At 40.6% G+C, this 21733-nt stretch overlaps 1 protein-coding gene across 7 annotated transcripts in view; it reads left to right on the top strand.

The window, feature by feature from the left end:
- The window catches only part of TSNARE1 (t-SNARE domain containing 1), a 462920-nt gene that overhangs the window by 278437 nt on the left and 162750 nt on the right, over positions 1-21733 (top strand). For all 7 annotated transcript variants that reach the window (XM_066990792.1, XM_066990788.1, XM_066990790.1 and 4 more), the window contains 2 exons: positions 1020-1092; positions 14296-14378. In XM_066990792.1, the coding sequence (XP_066846893.1) occupies positions 1020-1092; positions 14296-14378 (156 nt within the window). The remainder of the gene's footprint in view (positions 1-1019; positions 1093-14295; positions 14379-21733) is intronic.

Here is a 21733-nt window from a genome sequence, read left to right as displayed (position 1 = left end):
ACAACGCAGACGTTGCCCAGACAGTCTGGATGTTCATGGAGATATGCAAAATACAGGGGACATAGCCCTGAGCAACCGGATTTAATTGACTGCTCTGAGCACGTTTGCTGGATGTACTGATTTCTAGAAGTTCTTGCCAACCTCAGTGTTTCTCTGATTCTGTGATTTGAACAGCTAAATAAAATGCGTCTTGCTTGAATGCTTTTTTTTTTTTTTCCTGCTATGTTAATGTTGCCTTACTGGTAGTGCATTTAGCAGCATCTACATTATTATGTCTATTATTGCTAGGTTAATTGTTTTTATAAAAGCTAGTATCATAAGAAGTCAACATATGCTCACATTTGGTCTTATATATGGTAAATGTTCTGATACTAGGGAAACAAACTCGCTGGGGTTTGCTGTGTTGGAACTAGGAAAATTCTGTGTTGAATTTAGTAACCCATTTTTTACATTTCTAGAGGTATAAATAAATCCATTCATCAAACTGGTCCCGACTTTTTGATTTCTAAACTGTTGTAACAATAAGGAGATTTCAAATTCAGTGAGTTTTTGATCAGATCTCCATCAATTTACAAATAGTGTTTTACCAGATCAATGCTATACTGAAAATGAGCTTCTTCTTTGTAAGAATCTGCACTCCAGGATGAATGGCTTGCACCAAAAATATCTTTTTTAGAAAGAGACGGGTGTAGTACAGTTGTTTTTATTGTTACTTTTTCACTCTTAGTACTCCACAATTCTGAAAAGCAACCGTATAATCTGATCATTCTGCGTGTTTCTTATAAAAAGTTCAAGACAACTGGCTGACATAGATCCAGGAAAACATGGCTTTGTTCAAAGGCTTTTTGGATTTACTATGGGAGCACTGTAGATTTTTCTTTTAATTCTACACAGACAAGTTTTTCCTTGTCTTTATCTTTTTTTTCGTTTTGTTTTTCTTTGCCACGCTTGACTGCTGGACGTTTCTTTTACGCTTGGATATTGCCCATTCATTAATGTTTGACTTCCTGTCTTTTCAGAGTGACATGTTGGATGTGAACCAGATCATTAAAGACCTGGCCTCCATGGTGCATGAGCAAGGAGACACAATAGGTAGGTATCACTGTTAAGATACGGGCTTTGTTTCCCTCCTATACCACTCCAGAGTGATGTTGTGTCCCCTCACAAGAAACTTTTTATTGATGCTGTGCTTATTTGTCCTGTGTTTTGTGCATTTTGTATACCCAGTGACGTTTTGATCTGACACGCTGCTCTGTGCAATAGGGTTCTCATATTCGGGATAGTTAGCTGATATACTTAGCATAAAATAGATTTTGCAGTGAAATTAATTCATTCATTTTTGACTGTAACAAGGAAGCTGAAGAGATGTAGTATTAACTAGAAAGGGATTCAATTCTTCCTTTCTACCTGGAATTGTAATTAGAAAACAACAATAGTAGTAGCAGTTACTGTTATGATTATTGATGGTGGTGAAGAAAATTAAACAGCTTGCTTCTCCTAAATAGAAATTTCTATCCTGATTAATGTACCCGATTAAATCTACAGTACTCTAGCAGTACTCTAACATTATGATGTATACACATGCATAGTCTGAAGCTTCTGGCCATTAGCTGACCTCCTCTTGCTCTCTAGCTACCAGTGGCAGAGAACATTGTGGAGAAATCACGGGAATGGAGATGAGAGAACGCCCTAGTGTTATCTTCAACAACAGCCCATCACTGACCACCACCAATCTTTTGAATGAGGGATAAAATGTAGATCTACTCCTTTTAAATTCCCTCTGACCCTTTCCTTTCCCTGTTGCAGCTTCTGATACAGCTAAGGATGATCGGCTATTTTTCTGTGCCTCTCTTTTTTTGTTGTTTTGTATGTATGATGATACTGTGCAGTGCATCAGAAGCAATTTCCAGTTCCGAATTTGAAAGCTAAGAGTCCTAAAGTCATGATGAGGGACCTAAACACCAGAGAAGCAAGATTTGTGAGGATATTGCTAACCTACAGTGCTTTTACCTTCTCCTAGAAGTGGAGTTCTTACCAGAGCTCATGGGAGCTGGATCAAATCCTAAGGCAGCTATATGTAAATCATAAAAGAAAATCTTCTCTGCTGTTTATTAATCACTCTGGATTTCTTTGCCATGCTCATACCTTTACAAGTTCCCATTAGCATCAGATACCTCCTTTCACACTTCAGATGAGCTGGCTGCATTCCACTGAGAAACACCACACCGGTTCACAAGTGCAGAACAAAATCAAGATAATATCCCAAACCAATTCTTTATTACATTTTTTATTTTTAATGCTTGTTGAACAGCTCGTTTTTTGTACATGTATAACTTTGGAGCCTGATTCATCTCCAGAAAGTACTTCAGATGTTAATGCCTTGAGGGACTTGACAACCTACATCAGTTAGCTTCAAGATCCTATGATTCTATGACTGTGACTGTGATGTAGTGACTATGACTGTGTGGTTAATGTAGTCTAGTTAGACTTCTGCAAAGCCTTTGACATGGTCTCCCACAGTATTCTGCTGGATAAACTGGCTGCCTGTGGCCTGGACAGGTATACTTTTCGCTGGGTAAAGAACTGGCTGGAGGGCCGTGCCCAGCAGGTGGTGGTTAATGGAGTTAAGTCTAGCTGGCATTCAGTTACAAGTGGTTTCCCCCAGGGGACAGTACTGGGGCTTATCTTGTTTAATATCTTTATTGATGACCTGGATGAGGGGATTGAGTGTACCCTCAGTAAGTTTGCAGACAACACCAAGTTGGGAGGTAGCGTTGATCTGCCTGAGGGTAGGATGGGCCTTCAGAGGGATTGCTGGGCTGAGGTGAATGGGATGAGGTTCAATAAGGCCAAGTGCCGGGTCCTGCACTTTGGCCACAATAACCTCATGCAGCGCTATAGGCTCGGGGCAGAGTGGCTAGAAGACACTGAAGAGGAAAGGGACCTGGGAGTGTTGATTGATGCTCGCCTGAACATGAGCTGGCAGTGTGCCCAGGTGGCCAAGAAGGCCAACAGCATCCTGGCCTGTATTAGAAATAGTGTAGCCAGCAGGAGCAGGGAGGTAATCATCCCCCTGTACTCAGCTCTGGTGAGGCCGCACCTCGAGTAGGTGTTCAGTTTTGGGCCCCTCGCTACAAGAAGGACATCGAGGCCCTGGAACGTGTCCAGAGAAGGGCTACGAAGCTGGTGAAGGGCCTGGAGCACAAGTCTTATGAGGAGTGGCTGAAGTAGCTGGGGTTATTTAGTCTGGAGGAGAGGAGGCTCAGGGGTGACCTCGTTGCACTCTACAACTTCCTGAAGGGAGATTGTGATGAGGAGAGGGTCGGCCTCTTCTCTCAGATAACTAATGATAGGACTCGAGGAAATGGCCACAAGTTGCACCTGGGGAGATTTAGATTAGATATCAGGAAAAAGTTTTTCTCTCAAAGAGTGGTCAGGCACTGGAACGGCCTGCCCAGGGAGGTGCTGGAGTCCCTCATGGTATTCAAGAAGCGCCTGGATGAGGTGATACGAGATATGATTTAGTAGCTGAGTGGGTAGTATTGGTGATAGGAGGATGGTTGGACTAGATGGTCTTGTAGGTCCTTTCCAACCCTGTGTTTCTATGATTTTATGATTCTATCCTTGTAAACCATTTTCTTAAAGCAGTATTTATTATTTCAAGACATTGTGCATGCGTAGGAGTGGTCCCAGCATTATCTTGCCTGTGAAAGTTAGATAAAGTAGGGAGTTTTGGTTTTAAGCCACCATGACTGTTTTTTCTTCTTCACATATTTCTTTGTGTAGCTTCTTCAGTATCTTTTCACTGTGGAAGCTAGTCAAGGTATTTTCCCAACCAATTGCTGTAAGGTCCCACTGTTATCTTTGAACATTCGTATTACATAAAAATAAGTGAGACTAAGACTCAGATGGTAAAGGGAGTTGAAACCTCGCAGTGAACATTCAGCAGCAGTGAGGATAAGGGACAGTTCTTTTGACACTTGCTTTATTTTTTTAATGCATTCCTCTTACATGCATGAAGTGAAAGTTGTGTTTACGTTCATTCAGAAGACACAAAAGAAATATGTATCCAGGAAATCTGAGGTGCATCACTTGTTAAGACACAGACAGGGCTGTAGAGCAAATCACTCTTGTTCAACCTGAGCTGGGGAGAATTAATGGGAAGAGCTTGTCTGATCTGTGCATAGCACAGGAAGAATAACACGTACTTCTTATAAAAACCTAAAAGAAGTTTTGCTCCTGTGTGGGCCATTTCCTTAATGGGAATGTGCATAACACTCCCCAGAGTAGAAAGCAATTTCTGTCAGGCAGAGAGGAAAATAGATGAGGGGAAATGCAGAGCCAGGGCAGCAAGTCTGTTATTTTTTGGTTTGTGCAAATGCCTATGTTCCTAATCATGGCATCTTTTTGATAAGAATATTTAATGAAACATTATAATGTCAGCGAGCCCAAGCCTCAAACCCAAAACAAGGTAGTGGTATAGGTTTCCTTTGAATTAACAGAAGTCTTTTCAACACATATTTACAGGAGCTCTCAGCAAAAACATCCCTGTGAAGCTTCATCACAAATACGGGGAACGGGACATCTCCTTCTCCCTTAGCCAAACTCCATCTCATCCGCTTTCTATCCCAGTCTCAGTCCAGCTTTTTTTTTCTTTCTTTGTTTACACAGGACTGAAATGCTTATGCAAAAGCTCACCAACCCTTTTCAGCTTCTTTGGGGGACTCAAAAAAGGACCCCCAAAGAGGGAACAAAAAATCTGAAATGGAAGCCTACAAACAATTTTTGGGGGTACTTCAGGAGAGACTTAGGGGATCGGAAGCACAAATGATCTTCGATCTTCACAGGATGGTGAGGAAAAAACTTGAGGAGTATCAAAAAGCTGACAGTGGAGTTGGGTTGTCTCCTCTGCTAAAGTTTATTCTCATGGTAAAAAATGGGTTCTTCAGCCAAAGAATCCAAGGCAAAGATTAAGGACTTGGCACTGTGAGAAGTAAATTACATTGGGGGTGACTGCTAGAGCAACAGAAACTCCTTTCCATGCTCACAGATGGCCACTCAAATGAACTACAAGTGCCTCAACAGCTGGAACATTCCCAGTGTTTCTTAATGAATGTCATTATTGTACGTGTGCATGCCTGTCCCCTGGCCATGCTAGGATAAATAGACATAGTTCCATGAAATAGGTTTATTATTGGTGTTAGGGAGAATCCTTAAATTTCCATTTCCTCTGAAGTATGTGTCAATAACACAGTTACCAGTATTTGTATTAGTACCTGATGAAGGCATGGGCTTATTTATTCACCTCTGTAGGCTCCTGTTTGTGTTGTAACAGAGAACAAAGATGACCTGAACAATACAGTCATTGCATTGGTTTTGACTGTGGCAAAAGAAAATACTGTTGGTTTTTTGTTTGTTTTTGTTTGTTTGTTTGTTTGTTTTCATTGAGAAGAGCTCTTTTTCTCTCCTGCCTCTGTATGGAACCTTACTAATTATGCCAAAATAAGGTGCAAGATATACATCCCTCATCTAAACTGTCCTAATTCAAATTTCACTGCTTGCAGCTCCATCACATTTCTCAAAGCCACAAAGACCCACATTGTTCTTCATAAATTTGGAACTTCTTCTCTCATAAATTTGGAACATTTTATACATTTAGAAAAGGCACATTTCTTCTGGTGTTGGACAATTTTGGAACCAACCTTCTGTCAGTGCGTCTGTAACCTTCCCACCTCCCTAAAATGGTGAGAGACTGGCCACCTATCTTAAGATTACAGCAGCAGGGATACGGGAATTAATTTACCAGTTCTCTACTTCTCTGTCCAGGCAAAATGGGTGCAAAGTAATGTTTGCAAAGCAAATCCCACTGGCTGGAAGAAGACCCTACTGCATTGAGGAAGATACTTTCTCTGACTTTCTTTTTCTTCCACTATTTCAGGCGTAGATCTTCATGCTAGTAATGTTTCATGTCACTCTTGAAGTCTGTGCATTTTATACCTGCAAACAATAGGGTGAAGCTTTAAGTGGATGCTCCCTCACTTTTGCAGACATTGTTATACGGTATCTCTCAGGCTAGAACCCACAGACCTGACAAGATAAATATAAACATGGCAGCTGGTGCTTTCCTTCAGTCTAGGAAGAACTTCATGATGGGGTCAATATATTCAGTCCTCGAGCAATGCTAGTGTTTGCTGACATACCACGTTGTCAGTTATTGCTTGATGATAATAATAATAAACCTCCTTCAACATAAGTATATTTGCGTGAATGCAAATTTCTAAAATTTTGGAAGCTTTTGAATGGAGTTTTTTTTTTTTTTCCCCTTTCTTTTTGCTCAGTTTTGTTGCCTGTTTATCATTATTGCTTTTGTGATCTGAAGGCTGGTTTAACATGTAGACGCTGTCAAAAGTCAAGGGGGCACCTTTGCACACATGTTCTGCAGTCTGACTGCCTGAATGGCGTGACAAAGAGTCTGTTGTCAAATGCACTAACGCAAGCCAAGTAGGGAAATCATTCAACTGGATCCTTAACTAAACTCTCCTGAGTTATGTGTCTCGGTTGGGACATCTGCAGAAAATGAGCACATCTTGAGAGTGGTCCCTGAATACCTGAATGTAACAGCTCTAATATCTATGTTGTTGAAAGTGATCTGCAAAGTCTCTCATTTGGTTAAGTCCCCTAAGTGATCTCAGAGGAGACCATTATGTGAATGGGTACATTTACGTTCTTACTGGTTCCTGATGAATTAGGAAATTCCTCAGCTGTCTGGCTTTCAGTCGTTTGTGGCAGCACGGAGTTATGTGTTGCTACAGAACACAGCCCATGCAATGAGGTATTTCTGAATCAGTAATTTCACATGAAATAAACACTTCTCATTTCTTTAAAGAAACCTCCAGTTTCCTCGTGCATCCTAGGTAAACATCCTGTTCTGTTATCAGTCTAATGAAGGTTTCAGGTAATCCCAAAAATTCATGTATCCCAAATGCTGAAATTGCGTAGTATTGTTACCCTTAATTGACTTGTGGGCAATAATCTTGATGGCACGGTGCTTTCTATACCACTATTCTTGCTCTCTGGACTGCAGTATAATCACCTCCACTATCACTTTTTGCAAGTCCATAGATTTGGACACCACTGAAGAGCCTATAAGGTGCTCTGTTTCATGTTACGCACAGGTTGTTGTCCATTGCTATAAATGAATTGCTGGAATCAGGGGTGGGCTAGCATGACCTTCTCTGACCAACTCATTTTGCTCAAGATAATGGGCAGCATAAAAATAGGGATGTGCTTTTGTGACTCTTTCCTATTTCTGCTCTCTGTGAGTGTGTTTTTTTCTCTTCCTTTGTGTGTGGACTTTTACATTCGGTTTTATTGCAGACTGCTAGTAAGACAGCACATGCTGGCTTATAAGGGAAAGAATAATGGGTAACTCTAGATTTGTAAATTTACTAACGCCTAAAGATTTGTCTGCTGCTCTGTGTTTGACCTTCGTAATGTGATTGGGCTGGTGTACTTGCAGTTAATGAGCCAGCTAATTTTGTAAAAGAAACAAGGCTCTTCCTTTTATGAGGTTTATTGACACCAGTAGGATTGTTCTCACACCAAATTATCCAAAGTCATTGTGGGGAAGTTGGAACTGCTGTGCTCTCAATTTCTAGAAACCTTGTGATCAATCAGCAAATGTCATACAGCTGGAAGCTGCCTATATAGTTGCTTTTTTTCTGCTGGGAGTTGTCATACTCTGCAATAGACAGTTTGGGGGGTCATGGCTTGAGCAGGTTAAGTAAACCAAACAAGCCATGTAAAGCAAAAGTGTTCAAACAAGTTTGTAAATATCAGTGACTTTACTTTGTAAGTAAAATAAATGACTTTCTGAGACAGCAAGCAGAAAAAAGCTATATTTCTTTCTATGAATCATCCCCCCCCCAACTCCCACGACAAACCCAGATGAACACTTATTTGATCAGTTGACTGAGTTGTAGCACTTGATATCTTATGCGCCCAGCTATGTGATTGGAGAGGAGTGTTGTATTAACTGTAGACAAAAGTAGACTTTTCTATAATGCGTAGTGCAAGTGAAAGTAAGGTATTTATCTAAACTGTGTCAATGCATGAGCTAGATTTGAAAAAGCAAAAATATAAAGTTTGATCTTCCTTCCTTCCTTCCTTCCTTCCTTCCTTCCTTCCTTCCTTCCTTCCTTCCTTCCTTCCTTCCTTGTCATTTTAAATGAAAATATTTTTTGCAGATTGAAATAATAATTTCTTTAATTTGGATGTTTTATCAAACTAAAAAAAAAAAAAAGTTTTGAGGTTACATCCCAAGGGAAGAAAAACTGTACTACAGAAGAGTAATTAGAATTTCTCAATCAGAGGTAGACTGTGTGCTCTCTTCTTCTTTAAATTAATTCCAGAGATTATTTTCAAAGAAAAAAAGAAAATATGACAAAAAGAAAATCAATAAATTTTCATAGAATCATAGAATGGTTTGGGTTGGAAGGGACATTAAAGACCATCGAATTCCAAACCACAGCCATGGGTAGGGACATCTCCCATCAGACCAGGTTGCCCAAAACCCCATCCAGCCTGGCCTTGAACACCTCCAGGGATGGGGCGTCCGCAGCTCCTCTGGGCAGCCTGTGCCAGTGCCTCACCAGCCTGACAGTGAATAATTTCTTCTGAATATCTAATCTAAACCTACCCTCTTTTAGTTTAAAGTCATTACTCTGTGAAAAGTCATGACTCCTTAAAAACATGACTTCTTCTTCTCACAAAAGAATTGTGTGTGTTGAAATGTTTTGTTTTGTTTTGTTTTTTTAACCAGAAAAAAAATAATAAAATTATATGAAATATGAATTTATTCTATTACCATGATATAATATCCTCCCATGTTCAAATTTAAGGAATTAAAACTAAAGAGCTATCATATGGGAACCTTGGATGTCTCAGATAGTAGAGGGTATGCACACAGGCAATGAGGGCCAGGCCATACCATGCGCCTCCAGGATACTGTTCATGAGCTGACTTCTGTGAAATACCAGTTATTTGTGACCACTTGTTTCTCTATGAGAAAGAAAAGTCAATCACTTTGCATGTACTGAAGTGGTAATATTCCTGCACTCTGCCCTTTACCACAGAGCAGATGACATGAGGTACCTTACTCTCTGGTAGGGCGTGCTGTTTTCCAGTGGATTAACGAAGGATGACATCTGAATTTTAAATCCCTGGAAGATGCATCCTGGCAGGCATGGTAAACCGCTGGCAGGGCGATACCATTTTGTCAGTGCATACATATGTAGCAGATACTTGACATTTCCAAGATGCGTTTCAAGGAGAGTATAAATCACTCAGGAGCTGAAGCGCTCTAAATTTATGCTGGTATTCGGTCATTGCCTTGTGGCCACTTATTTTCATTCAGACTAGAGCTTTGGTCCGTTGGCTGAGGAAAACCAGCAGGAAGAGCTGGTTACGACATTTGGGGGAGTTTAAACACTGTCTCCAGGCCTGCTTGGAAAACTAGGGTGAGCAGTTGTTGCTTTAGTCCTTACCTCCAGGGGTTGTGGTGTGTCACTGTGTGGGAGAATTAGAGCTCTGCTAAAATCAAACAGAAAGCTAGGCACTACCTGCTTTTGTTGAAGCAATAACCGCAGCTCCTGATGACTCACGGAGCTGCAAATTGTGTTTCACTGCACCAATCTAAGCCAATGTGACCCATTTAGCCCTGGCTTAGCAAACAGGAGAGATTATATTACAAATCCTCTCGTGTGCTGAATTTGTAACTTGACATATACACAGAAGTTTGCAAATGTCTAACCCTAAGTCATTTTAAACTTCACTCTGGAAGAACTGCCATCGTTTTCCTTCCCCTTAACATCTGCAGTCATGTCTATAGAAAGCCCGAGGGTGTTTTCTTCATGGAACGAGACTCCCTTAAAACTCTCCATGTACGTGGCAATTAGAACAGGCAAAATTATTTTTCATGCTGACAACAATTTTACCCCAAACTTGGCTTTTAATTAAGAAAGAAACCTTTACATATTACCAAAATATTCCTTTTTTTTATTGTGCCTCTCAGTATGTTGTATTAATTATTTTTAGTCAGAAATTACAGTGATAAAACAGTGTTAAGCTTATTAGAGTGCTAAAAATAAAAGTGTACTGTGAAACCTGAAGGGGACCATTCTGGTTATTGCCAAGTGGGAGCATTTTGAAATTCTCATTCACAAGCTCACTTTCCTGTCTTTCAAGCAGCTCTACTGAAAATGGTGCCTTGTGAAACCAGTCCATTGTTGCCGCTATAAAGACACGGGTCATATGGGTGATTTCCCGACACATTTGGACAAAACCCCGTTCCAGCCACTGTCACGCCAGTAATTTCACATACAAGACTCTCGCTGGTCGTTAGCAGTGGGGTGATCTCAAAAGACAGGAAAATAGGTAGGGTTGAAAGAGACTTCTGGGGATCATCATGATTTCTGTCTCTGCGTGACAAGTCTGTCACAAAATCATATCGAGTTACATCTTAAAGCTTGTTAACTCTGCTGCCTTCATTATTCCTACTGAAAGGATGTAGAATTTAGGCTGGAAAATGAGAAATCTTTCCCTAATTCCCAGGTGTATTTGTTTGCAACAGCCATCTGCTTTGGCGCAGCCTTGTCCCTCAGTTTAATAAAATGGTGATCACATCGCTTTAAGGTTTGTGTTTGTTTCCAAAATGTACCGTAATTATAAATTTGTCATCACAGAATGAAGATGGGAAATTGCTAGGGGATTCAGGGTTTTGGAAAGGTTTTCCCTTTGGAAAATCTCTGACACGGGGCCGGGATATCTCACCTGTTTGGGAGGAAATTCACCGTCCTTTCATGCCAAAAGCAGCAGAGAAAGGAAAAGCCAGACCCTTCCAGCAGATGTTCCAGTCTACCTAAGATCCTAATGCCCCTTTGGAAATGCATGCCTCTCCGTCCCCAGCCAGGGTACGTGGGAGAGAAGCCTGGAGGTAATCACAGTGAAGCTGTGAGCCATCTCTGGCATATGCACTGAAGGAGTGCTGAGTGGCACGTTCATCCGTGATTTATTGCTATGGCCTCCCTACTTCTTTGTGATTTGACCCAAATTCTCGTTCCCTCTCTTGCTTTCCTGCATAAATCTGCAGAAATATCTAGTTACATTGTGTTACATATTTATGTCTCATTTTTATAGAGCTTTGCTTGTGTGTTTGTTTTTGCCTTCTGCTCTCAGGATTACAAATTGTTACAGAGAAAATTTAAATGGGAATTCTGCTTATTCCAAAGCTGGTATTCCCCTGTGAGGAGAGAAAGTGAGAAGAAGCAGTGCCGCCAGGGTCCAGTCTCCTCCTGTAACATCACATCAACTTATATAGGACTTATAGCACGTGCCCATCCTACTTGGGAAAGCCTGTACTGGGAAAAATGTAGATAGTGTTAGCAAAACATGATGCATAGCACGTGATTAACCCATTCCACCCAGTGCTAAGGGACTGTGCTAATATGTCATTAAACGTTCAGGGTCTGAATTTCAATTGATGCAAACTGGTGTTGTCCCAGTGTTTAGTTCTTATGGCCTTCTGGAGAAGACATGAAAATTTGTTTTGGCAAGACCAGTCTGGTTAATTTGCATCCTATAGTCATGGTTAGCTACACAAGTAGGCATTTGTCACCAACTAGGTAGCTAAGAATTTGTCACACTGGGTGGGTGACAAGTTATTCTAGCTGATACATCCTCTGTTTGTTAAGTGCATATTGAACATACTAACCCTTTTGGTTTCTCTGCCTTATAGCTTGCAGTTTCCAAACCCAGAGAGGGCCATACATGCAGTGCTGGAATTTGCAGTGTAGCTTGTGGTTGCCAATTACACAGCACTGTCCTAGCATGCAAACACAGAAAGGAAGCACTCCCGTGTTCTACAGAACTAATCTAGCCCGTAAATCTACCACTTCTAAGCTATTCCTCAATCCTACAAAGAAAACATCAAATTTCCCTCTCCTACTAGTCCTATAAAATATGTAGAATGACCCCTTACGGATTCGTGGGTCAACCTCAATTTCTGTCTGGAAAGACCCCGAGGGCAGTCCTGGAGTTAGGACATCTATTCTTTTTAAAGAGGAGCAGGAAACCAATTAATAGTGATAGCACTGGTGGACATGTGCTATGTCCTGCTGCTATGTGCAGTGGGGTTTTCCTTGGAGACTTGCCTTAGAACTCGTTATTAAGAGAGAAGTTGCAAACTGTCTACCATGTTTCACTTACAGCTGTTTCTCAGGTACTCCTGTTTGAGGTAGACCTTGGGTAGATCCACTCACATGGCAAAAACATTGCTCACTGCAGCATGATAGTGTAGCATTTGTGTTTCTGTTTATCATTTTTGGTAATTCAGAACCATTGCTTTCTACTGGTGTTGAAAAGAGAAAAATCTGTAACTTTCCCTGAAATACATCCATATGGATGCAGTATTGGAAATAAGCTCTTCGAGGCTGTCACACTGGTGTGTGCATGTGTGGACTCAACTCTTCTAAGGCTCCGTACAAGCAAATTTGCTATTTCTTCATAACCAGGAGTTGCATCATTAGAAAACTTTTGATCTGTTCCTGCCGAGTCCTGCTTGCAAGGCAAGCATTTGGGCAGAGCTCAGTGATGCCAGCCAAGGTCCACAGTTTTAATAATCCTAATAAAATTTTTTTGAGAGGCTTTGTAAATGACCAGTAAAATTAAGGTATATCAATCTATAAAAGTGCCAGCCATGTAGTTTGCTCTTGTGTACCATGGCATGCATAAGATAGCAAAAAGGATTGGAAAAAACATCTCTGAGGTGTGAAGAAAGACTTTTAATAGGTTTCTAGATGCTAAGCTGAAGTTTGGGGTGTTGTTCCACAGTTCTGCTGGCTTGGGTTTTTTTTGTTCTTTTGTTTTGTTTTGAAGTTGAATTATCAGAAATGCATAGTTATATTAGCAGACTTGCAACAATTTTCACTAAAAATGACAACAACTGAACACAACTACCTTCCACCATTTATGTGAAAACCTTCATTTATTTATCCATCACAAAAGTAGCCAGTTGGCTTAATGTTCCTTATGTTTTGTTTTTGTTTTTGTTTTTTTAAAAAAAGGCAAAAAAAATAAAACAAATCTTCTGTCTTAATCTGACTGTTCATACCATCAGCTGAATGATTTTTATTAATTTTACTAAAGATTAGAGGAATCTCTGGAACCTTATTCTGAAATCTTTGACATGGACTGAATTCCTTCTGATTATTTTCATGTGTTCTGCAGTGTAAATCTCTGCTGTCTCTGCTGTAAAACCCACATAAGCAGACCAAGTGCACATATTCTCCCACTGTGGCCAGAAATTACTGACTGTGCATCTCTTAGGGGACAAATTGGTCAACGTTTCCAAGATTTCCATTTAAAACACAAACCACAAAAGGTTTTATGCCATAGCAATTCCATCTTGCTTTCTAAGCACAGCTCCAGAGCCAAAATTTAATCTTGTTTTTGATGAAAGTGGAGGTTTCTCTCACTGCCAGCTGCAATGTGTGGCTGTCAATCTTTCTTTTCTAGACTCATTTTGATTCCTCATGTTTCCTCCAGTTTCTCCCAACCTCAGACCTAGCAGTCCAGGGTGAGATTCATCTCCCATAATTTTAGGCACTGGCAATTTGTCTCCTTCTGAGATGCCTGTGCAGACCTCTCTTGCAGCTTGGAAGTGTGATCCAGGAGCTGAGGTTGTGATTTGTCTGATCTGATCAGCAGCAGGTAGCTACTGTATTGGGATGAATCACACCTTGTGGACTTGTTCTCTGTTGACTGTGATAGCGTAAGAGGGGACTTGCTCAAATACAGACACTGGAGTATGGTCAATAACCCACAATTAGATGAGCCTCATCCCTGAGCTCTAATAATGAGATAAATTTGAATACAATCTGCTATGTCACCTCTGTCATTTAACTCTAATCCAGTGAATTTGCCAGTCTTCAGCTGATTTCGCGTGAATATGCTATCCGTCTTTCCATTGGTTTCATGGGAGTAGGATGAGATGCTAACCTCCATCTTATCTGGGGATACATGGAGAGCTGACAGTCGTACTGCCTCTAACTGATGGGTTTTGGTGCCTTAATTCATCAAAATGGGGTACAATTCCTATTTCTTTCTAATGCAATGACTTGCAAGCAAGAAGCTGCTTGTCCCTTTATGTCCGTGAGTAAACTGCTGAATCGCTGTTGGTATAAACTTTTTGTTTTAGGTTTGTACCCTCTAATTATCTTCTATTATCTTAATTTGCAGATAGCATTGAAGCCAACATTGAGACGGCATCTTCTAATGTAGAATCAGCCAATGAGCAGTTGGCAAAAGCCAGTCAGCACCAAGTAAGTGGGTCTAAAAAACCCTACGGATACATTCAGTAATAGTATTTAAAATAAAGAGAACACTTGACGACTGTGAACCACATGGCACATGGGCTGCGTTGGATTTGTGCTACCTGGAAAGATGATAAAGCATATTCTAAGTAAGAGCTAAACTTTTATGTGTTTATATATATATTAAATTACTGTAGCATTGGCAATTTGCATTAGAGGAGTCATTTAGAGATCTGCGTATTAAAGAGCCGTTTCCCAGTAGGAAACTCAACAATTAGCTACTGTTGTTCTTGGAAAGATGTTTTAAAAAGTGCATCATTTCAGGGTATATGTTCCTCTTATTGGAGTGTTTCCCTATAGTCAGGCAACAGCGCTTTTCAAAAACAACAGAATTGCCAAAAGACGTGATGTGGCTGGTGAATAATGGTTACGGGAATGGCGTTCAGCACTTTTTAAAGGCAACCAGAGTGCCGTTTTTGTTTTGTTTTCCTAATTTTCCTTCACTGGAGCAAGAATAAAATACACACACAAAAAAGCATTTATCTTGTTTGAAAATAGCTTGACCAGAAGAACTGGTTGATGGTCATATTTAGTACTTTCTAGGGATGAAGGAAGGGGAAAAAAAAAGAAGAATCAAACAAAGAAAAAAATGTTATTGCTTGCATTAGATTAACAGAACAAAAGTTGCTACGGTTTCATTCTTTTCCTGAGTCTTTAATTGATTTGTTGAACATCAAGGTGATTTTCATGTATCTGGAGTCTTGTTATGATAAAATGTAGCTGAGATGCATGTGAGTATCTAGTGCCTCCTCCTTGATCCTTTGACACAATGAATTCTGAAGGTCTAGGACAAAGCTCCAGCCTGAAGGAGAATGAAACATAAGCATTTTACTCCACTGAAATGGAGTAATGTGATTTTAAAATTATCTACAACTCATTTCCTGGTGAAATGTACCTTGTAAATTGTGGGTAATAAGAACAATTTTTGTAGAGCTTTGATATTATAGAAACTAGGTGTGGTCTTCAGCAACATTTTGGTTTTGAAGTCATATATATTCAAGATAATGTGTCACCATGCATTTAATCCTGCATTTGCCTTGAAAATAGACTGTTGCATTTTTACAGCGTGAAGTCTAATATAAGACAAGAATAAATTTAATACTTGACAGTAGAACAGATCACAAAGCTGTAAATGAGTTAATAACAATTTTGGCTAAGAAGGTCAAGGAGTAGTCAGGCAGAAAATGAACTCAGCATAGTGGAAAGGATCTGCTTCCTTCAGCCAGTGGGAACTACTAAAATAACCTGTCCAGTTAGGAGGTCCTTTATTCCTCAGATATGTTGATCAAGATGAAGATATAGTCAGCCTTAGCAAGTCAACCACTACTAGGGGCATAAAGAGATGTTGTGTACTGACTGGTATTTATAGGAAAACACTTTGGATTCTCCCTTGCCCTTTAAATGAGTCTGGATACAAAAACATCGCTTAGATAAATTCTGCTGCCAAAGAAAATGTGCAATATAGGTTTCCTGTAGAGGACAGGTAGTGTTCCTATACACTGCTGGATGAGGATCATGGTGTGCAACCCCAACTTTCTCTGTCACCTCTTTCATGAGATATGGACAGAAAAATGGGTGAAAGTTTTGTGATTTTGATTGCTGGCCTGCTGCCTGGGGTTTGTGAAGTGGTATACAGTGCCTCCTGTGTTTTTGTGCCCTGATATCTGCCCATTTTATGTCTGTGAGGACATTTTTCCCACAGTGTGACAAGAAAGTTCCTGGTCACACACCCCTCAAGAGCTTTTGTAGGAATTGATGTTGGTGCCACTACCATATATATGGACAGTGCATTGCAAGTATAGGTCATCATTCCAGGTTGTGTGTGTAGATTTGTCTGCTTCAGGAATACCTAGGATGGATTTCGGAGAACGAGCAGCTGGACGGCTTTGTGGTGAACTGCTTTATAGGGAGCTGCTGTAGCTTTACACCCTTTAAATCCTCTTCTGCTCTCTGCACTCTCCTGTGCTGCTCAGAGATCAGAAGCACGGACTGGTATTTAAATCTTACTGAATAGTTTCTTTCTTTTTCTTTCTTTCTTTCTTTCTTTCTTTCTTTCTTTCTTTCTTTCTTTCTTTCTTTCTTTCTTTCTTTCTTTCTTTCTTTCTTTCTTTCTTTCTTTTTCTTTCTTTCTTTCTTTCTTTTTCTTTCTTTCTTTCTTTCTTTCTTTCTTTCTTTTTCTTTCTTTCTTTCTTTTTCTTTCTTTCTTTCTTTCTTTCTTTCTTTCTTTCTTTCTTTCTTTCTTTCTTTCTTTCTTTCTTTTCTTTCTTTCTTTCTTTTCTTTCTTTCTTTCTTTCTTTCTTTCTTTTAATTGCTAATTCATTAATGCATTTGGCTATTACCTATGACCTCTAGCACAGTGGGATTGTCCTGTAAATGCAGAATGGCTAACATACCTTTGTTATTTATCCCTATTTATATGTATATATGTATATGAATGTATGTTTGTGTGCATACAATATTTTGTGAGTATATTTACAAATGTATACATAAATTGAGAAATCAGAAATGTCAACATTGCTGAAACATTAGAGCTAAAGACCTGCTGTAGACCTTAATGAAGGGATTTCTGCCAAGAATAAAGACTAAGTGATGGGTTTTTTAGCATAATGTTTGCATATAATGAAGTGCAGTCACTTCAACAATACCACTTGGAGCACCAGTCCCAATCCATCCATTAACATAACAAAGCATCAGTAAATAGCTTTTCTTTAAGTTGTTCAAAATGAGGCGTTTAGGTTCTATGCAATGATAGAGATATTTAAACAAATATAAATATCTTCCTGCTGAGCTCGTTCGTCTGCATTTTAAATTTTGAAAGGGACTCACTCATCTTGAGATGTGGGTGCTAGCAATAACATTTTACTATTCAATGTGAATTTTCATGTGCTCCGTCTGAACTCTTCCACCAAGAAGAAAAAGATACAATGAAATGAAATGAGATGAAATGAAACAAAACTAAACTAAACTAAATAAATAAAATAGAATAAAATAAAATAAAATAATAAATAAATAATAATAAAGTAACAAAATAAAAACCCCAGCACCTGCATCAGTCTGCATCATGGGGTAGGTGGAACTCCTCAACGGTCACCACACAGAGGTAAGACACCAACCAAGCTGTGGACTTTTTGGGGCAGCTTGCTTCACTACTACTGTTGTACGAGGCAGGATCAGACAGGGGAGTAGACGGTCTCAACTGGTTATTATATTCCTGACCTTAGATGCCATAGGAAGTCCCAGAGTCCATAACTGACAAGCCGTGTTATCGCCTGTAGTCTTTCTCAGCTGTAGACTTCACCCCCTGACAATAACACTTCCCTGCTTCACCAGGCAAATTCACTGAGGACTATGTGGTGCTCGGATACTAGAGAAATTATGTGGATGCTGTAGAAAAATAGCAGTAATTGCTACTTATAATTTATAATAATTACTAAATGCTTATGCCTGTCCATGATGTAGAAAAAAATGTCTTATATCATAATCACTTTATTTCCATAAATATTTCCCTGCCATTATAAATCATTTTATATGAGCTGATTTCAGCAATGCTTGATTTATATTGGGTGATATGTGCTTGCTATATTTTTGCTGCAAGAGAGGATGTAATAGGTGAACTTGTAATGAATCATAAACAACAAAAACAAAAGTATGACATCCCATAGGCATAAAATGCTTAGTGAGAGCTGTCAGAGCTTTGGAAGAAATATATATTTTTTTAATTCTTAGCAGATTTGTTCTTCTCATCTTAAATTATTATTATTACAAAATAATTGTTTGTGGTTTTTTTGTTTTGTTTTGTTTTGTTTCAATAGAGATAATAGTTAAGCTGGTGACCGCACTGTGTGCAGAAACTTGCAGGGTCAAAATGCATTGTTGGATATTGATACCAGGACGAGAGGAACAGAGGCGTGTTTCCATATGAAACCCCTTTTTGGTCACAGAAACTTGAAAATTTTAGTTAATTGTCCTGTTTTTCACTAGAAAAGTCAAGTTAGAAAAACAACAACTGAGAGAAAAAGTCTGGCAAATAAACCAGAAGAAGCAGTCTCTGGCAGTAGACTTGCTTCAGTGCCTTTCCTTTCTGTGAGATCTCACTTCTCCTGGACCTAAAGAAGACATGGTGACCCCTGCCTTTTAATACCTATGGTCCATATTTGTCACCTGAAACATCACTGTCCTCCCCCTAGAGGAGGTGATACATCCCACCTGCCTTAGGATGCCAACTTTAACATGGGGTGAATTGCTCCCTGGAAGGTAGGGATTTATCAGACCAAACACAAATGCCTATGGTGGAGGCATGTGTGGCTGAGGTGGGTGTCTGGACTCCTTTTAAACCAACAGGGAAGAGGAATTGCTTCCTACACGTCTTGTTTTGTCTTAACAGAGATGTCTAACATAAGTCCTGTGGACTCTCTGGGCATGCCTCTTCTCCTCTCTGTCTCTAAAGTCCAGACTTCAGCAATTACCTTGCAAACATTTCCTAGGAAGATAAGTCCCATGTAAATCACCTTTCTCTTTATCGGGAAAAAAGGGGGGATCCAGACACTCAATGGCTTCAGGACCTGCCTCTGAGATTAGCTTAGGTGTGATGAACATCACACAGAGGGGCTGGCTGTGGTCAGATGAGCAGTTTGTTCATAGCTTCCTGCAGATGGACTGGGAGGAAGAAAAAGAAACAAACGCAGACTCCGCGGATACATATTAAACCAGTTACTCTTTTTGACGGGAAGTTTGGCCTAAGTTCAGCTTGGCCGCACTGACTGAAGGACTCTGTGTGCTGACTGTTGAAGCTAATTTGTTTTGGAAGAGCTGCTTGTGTCGCTCTGATTAATGCTGGTTGCTTTCCTTCCCTGTATCCTCCGTGGAAGTCAAGCTAATTTGGATTCACTGGCATCGCAAAGGCAAGCAACAGTTCAGTGACCCACTTGTGTAGTCTAAGAACAATGAGTTTTTTTCCTGTAAAGACGCAATTCCCGGGCCTGGCTTTCAGGGATACACAGAGGGGCACTTTGAAGGCTGGAGCTTTAGGAAAAAGCCTCATAAATCTGTGACATTTGCAGAGAGATCTTATTGCCAGGGGACCACCGTTAAAGGGCTGGCTTCAACTTTCGCACAAATAACTCATCAGTACTTTAAAAAAGAAAGAAAAACTGAGTTTCAAAATCACATTTTTATATTCTTTTAAATTTCCTAGCATGCTAACATCTCAAAGCACTTCTTATTTATAAACGCTGTGATAATGCAGAATTTCTCTTCCTTGTCCTCACTTATGCTGTCCTTAAATCATTTAAAAACTAATCATTTTTAAACTGTAGCTGGTAACCAGTTAGCACCATGACACGATGGGATCAGACCCTGCAACTTCCCTACCTGTATGGAAATGCAGCTTCACAGCTACTTCATCTAGAACGAGGGCCTTGTAAGGCATCAGGACCAAGAAGTGCTGACAATCTTGCCCTGGCTGTAAGACGCAGGGTAAACCGTCAACCTCACATTGCCGTTGCTTTGCTGTGTCTGTCGAGAGTGCAAGCATGGCTGAGTTTGCTGCTTCTTTGGCTAATTAGCACTTGGAAGTTTTATTTGGGGGATTATGAAGCTATTCTTTCTTCTGTCGGGTTTTGCCTGTGAATGTGATGGGAGCTGAATTAAAGCTGCCATAGGAGCTCGGAGCTCTGTAAGGACTCCAAGCAAAAGCCGATACCAAAGTGACCGTGTAATTACATGACTAAGCCTTAATCCCCTCTTCAGCAGCAGAGGGAAACTTTGCCACCATTCAGAGCCCTCACAAGTCTGTGCTGTGATCTCCAGTTAGTCAAAAAGTCCTACCCAAGCTGGCTGAAGCTCCCAAACATGCCCAATTTCCACCCCCTTCCCGTTTTCTGGTCTGCAGTCCCACTCACTCAGAACTGATTTCTCCAACTTCAAAGTTTCCCATTTTTCCTCCATTTGTTTTCCTTCCACCCCTTCTTTCTCCCATTCAGCCACATTATTTCATGTTCTCCATCAGTCCCAATCCCTCCATCCTCCTGTTTGATGCCTGCCTGTCAGCATCACTGCTTTCTCAAAAGTCCACTCCCTTCTAATGATCCCAGTAATTTGCTTGTCCCGGATTGTGCAGAACCTACCACATAGGGATGTTTGCCTGTATCATCTATCAGATGTGTCCTCCCACGGTCTGTGTTGTCTTGGAGCAGCTCCTTGCTGAGTGTCTGCTCCTTCTTTCACCTCCTTTTGTCACGCCGTGTGCTGTGCAAGGCTGGCCAGGGCAGTGCTTTGTCCAGTTACAGAATCACAGAATTGTAGGGGTTGGAAGGGACCTTGAGAGATCATCGGGTCCAACCCCCCTGCCAAAGCAGGTTCCCTAGAGCAGGCTGCCCAGGTAGGCGTCCAGATGGGCCTTGAATATCTCCAGAGAAGGAGACTCCACAACCTCCCTGGGCAGCCTGTCCCAGCGCTCCGTCACCCTCACCGGGAAGAAGTTCTTTCGCATGTTGGCGCAGAACTTCCTGTGCGCCATTTTGTGGCCATTACCCCTCGTCCTGTCCCCACAAACCACTGAAAAGAGGTTGGCCAAATCCCTCTGTTTCCCACACTTAAGATATTTGTAGACATTGATAAGATCCCCTCTCAGTCTTCTCTCCTCAAGGCTGAACAGACCCAGGTCTCTCAGCCTTTCCTCACAGGGAAGATGCTCCATATCATCTTTGTGGCCCTCTGCTGGACTCGTTCCAGGAGATCCCTGTCTTTTTTGTACCGGGGAGCCCAGAACTGGACACAGTACTCCAGGTGAGGCCTGACCAGGGCAGAGTAGAGGGGGAGGATCACCTCCCTTGACCAGCAGGCCACATTGCATGACCCTTCACCTTCCCTTGATGAACAGGTAACAGCAGCAGGTGGTTGGGATGAAACTTGTGCTTCCTTTGCTCCACTCGCTCCCTGTTAAAGATGGGCTGGGATTTCAGATTTCAGAGTGTTTTATTTTGCAGCATCTTCTGTTTGCATTTTTTTTTTTTACTGTTATTTTAATGCAGCCCATTTACAGAGCAGCTGCTTACTATAGGAAATGGTGTTCGAGTCAGCGGCAGTCCAAGTGATAAATGATCTGCGTGAATGCAGCAACTTAACCTCAGTGAGGTCTGAGCCATAACATTTATTTAAACCCATCCTTTTTCTGTAAATAATGGATCCATGTGATCAAATATTTATTGGGAAAGGGTTTGTTTAGAGCCTTTGAATGTCATGCAGTTGGGTGCTCTTGCATGTGAAGGTAAAATCTTTCAGGCTATTCATAATCACAGCTGAAC

This window comes from Anser cygnoides, chromosome 2, assembly GCF_040182565.1.
Source record: "Anser cygnoides isolate HZ-2024a breed goose chromosome 2, Taihu_goose_T2T_genome, whole genome shotgun sequence".
Classification (NCBI taxonomy): domain Eukaryota; kingdom Metazoa; phylum Chordata; class Aves; order Anseriformes; family Anatidae; genus Anser; species Anser cygnoides.
The sequence above is the reverse complement of the archived record's forward strand: the minus strand, read 5'-3'. Positions and strand labels throughout refer to the sequence as shown.